At 38.4% G+C, this 869-nt stretch overlaps 1 protein-coding gene across 1 annotated transcript in view; it reads right to left on the reverse strand.

Moving 5' to 3' along the window:
- Positions 1–765: 765 nt before the first annotated feature.
- Positions 766–869, reverse strand: part of LOC106942539 (zinc finger MYM-type protein 1-like) — a gene marked incomplete at its 3' end in the record, with an annotated part of 5569 nt that continues 5465 nt past the window's right edge. The window contains exon 3 of the mRNA XM_015025857.1: positions 766–863. Within this exon, the coding sequence (XP_014881343.1) occupies positions 766–863 (98 nt within the window). The remainder of the gene's footprint in view (positions 864–869) is intronic.

Raw genomic sequence — 869 nt, forward strand, 5'->3', positions numbered from 1 at the left:
TGCATTTTATTTTCGAACTTAATGCAGCTATGACCAAATGTACTGACTCCTAAACTAGCATTGGTACAAGTACCAGTCGGTGAAGACCTAAATCATGACGAGAAACACAAGACTACTTCATGTACTCATAAAAGTAAAATCCTTTGGTTGTTGTGAGATGAAGCAAAATATGTTACAAAGTCATCCATGTTGAGGCCCCGTGCCCTCCTTGACTCTATGCTAAGTGTTCCAATGTGACTTAGCCTGGCATCAGCCATTGTTGTCCTTAGGTAACTTTTAATTAATTTTAAAGCAGAAAAGCTTCTCTCACAAGAAGCAGTACTAACTGGACTAACTACTGCAATCTTGCAAAGTCTGAATAATTAATGTAAAACCTCTTTAAGGTTCAAGAAACAGAATAAAATCAAGCAAAGTAGAAGGTGTGCCTAAATCACTCTTTATTCTCTGATCAAGCAAACGCTTTATTTGGTGCACTTCATGTTTCCGGTCATCTAAATCTGACTCAAAGATATGTCCAAAAGCAATCAGAGGCTCCTCATTCAAGAAAGTTGCACTTTTGGGGTTTAGGGACCGCACTCCTTACATGATCTCACAATTTTTCTTTGAAAAACGCCTCTTTAACTCCGCTATGAGACAGTCAAGCACCTGATTAAAGAGTGGTCTGGGGAAGCCCTCGTCATCACATTTTCTCTGTCCTATAGTGCTCATGACAAGTGAGTCAAGAAATTTTGAACTTAATCTTGGATTTCTTCTGTCAATTTTTACACTGATTTTGCTCTTCTCAGCAAGTTCCTGAACCTCTTTCCATAGTTCATCAAAGTACTTTTCATTTCTGTAGTCCTGGAAAGTGTCTATAAGAGCACCTACTA

Source organism: Poecilia latipinna, unplaced genomic scaffold (genome assembly GCF_001443285.1).
Source record: "Poecilia latipinna isolate Pla-1442-1.1 unplaced genomic scaffold, P_latipinna-1.0 Scaffold4362, whole genome shotgun sequence".
NCBI lineage: Eukaryota > Metazoa > Chordata > Actinopteri > Cyprinodontiformes > Poeciliidae > Poecilia > Poecilia latipinna.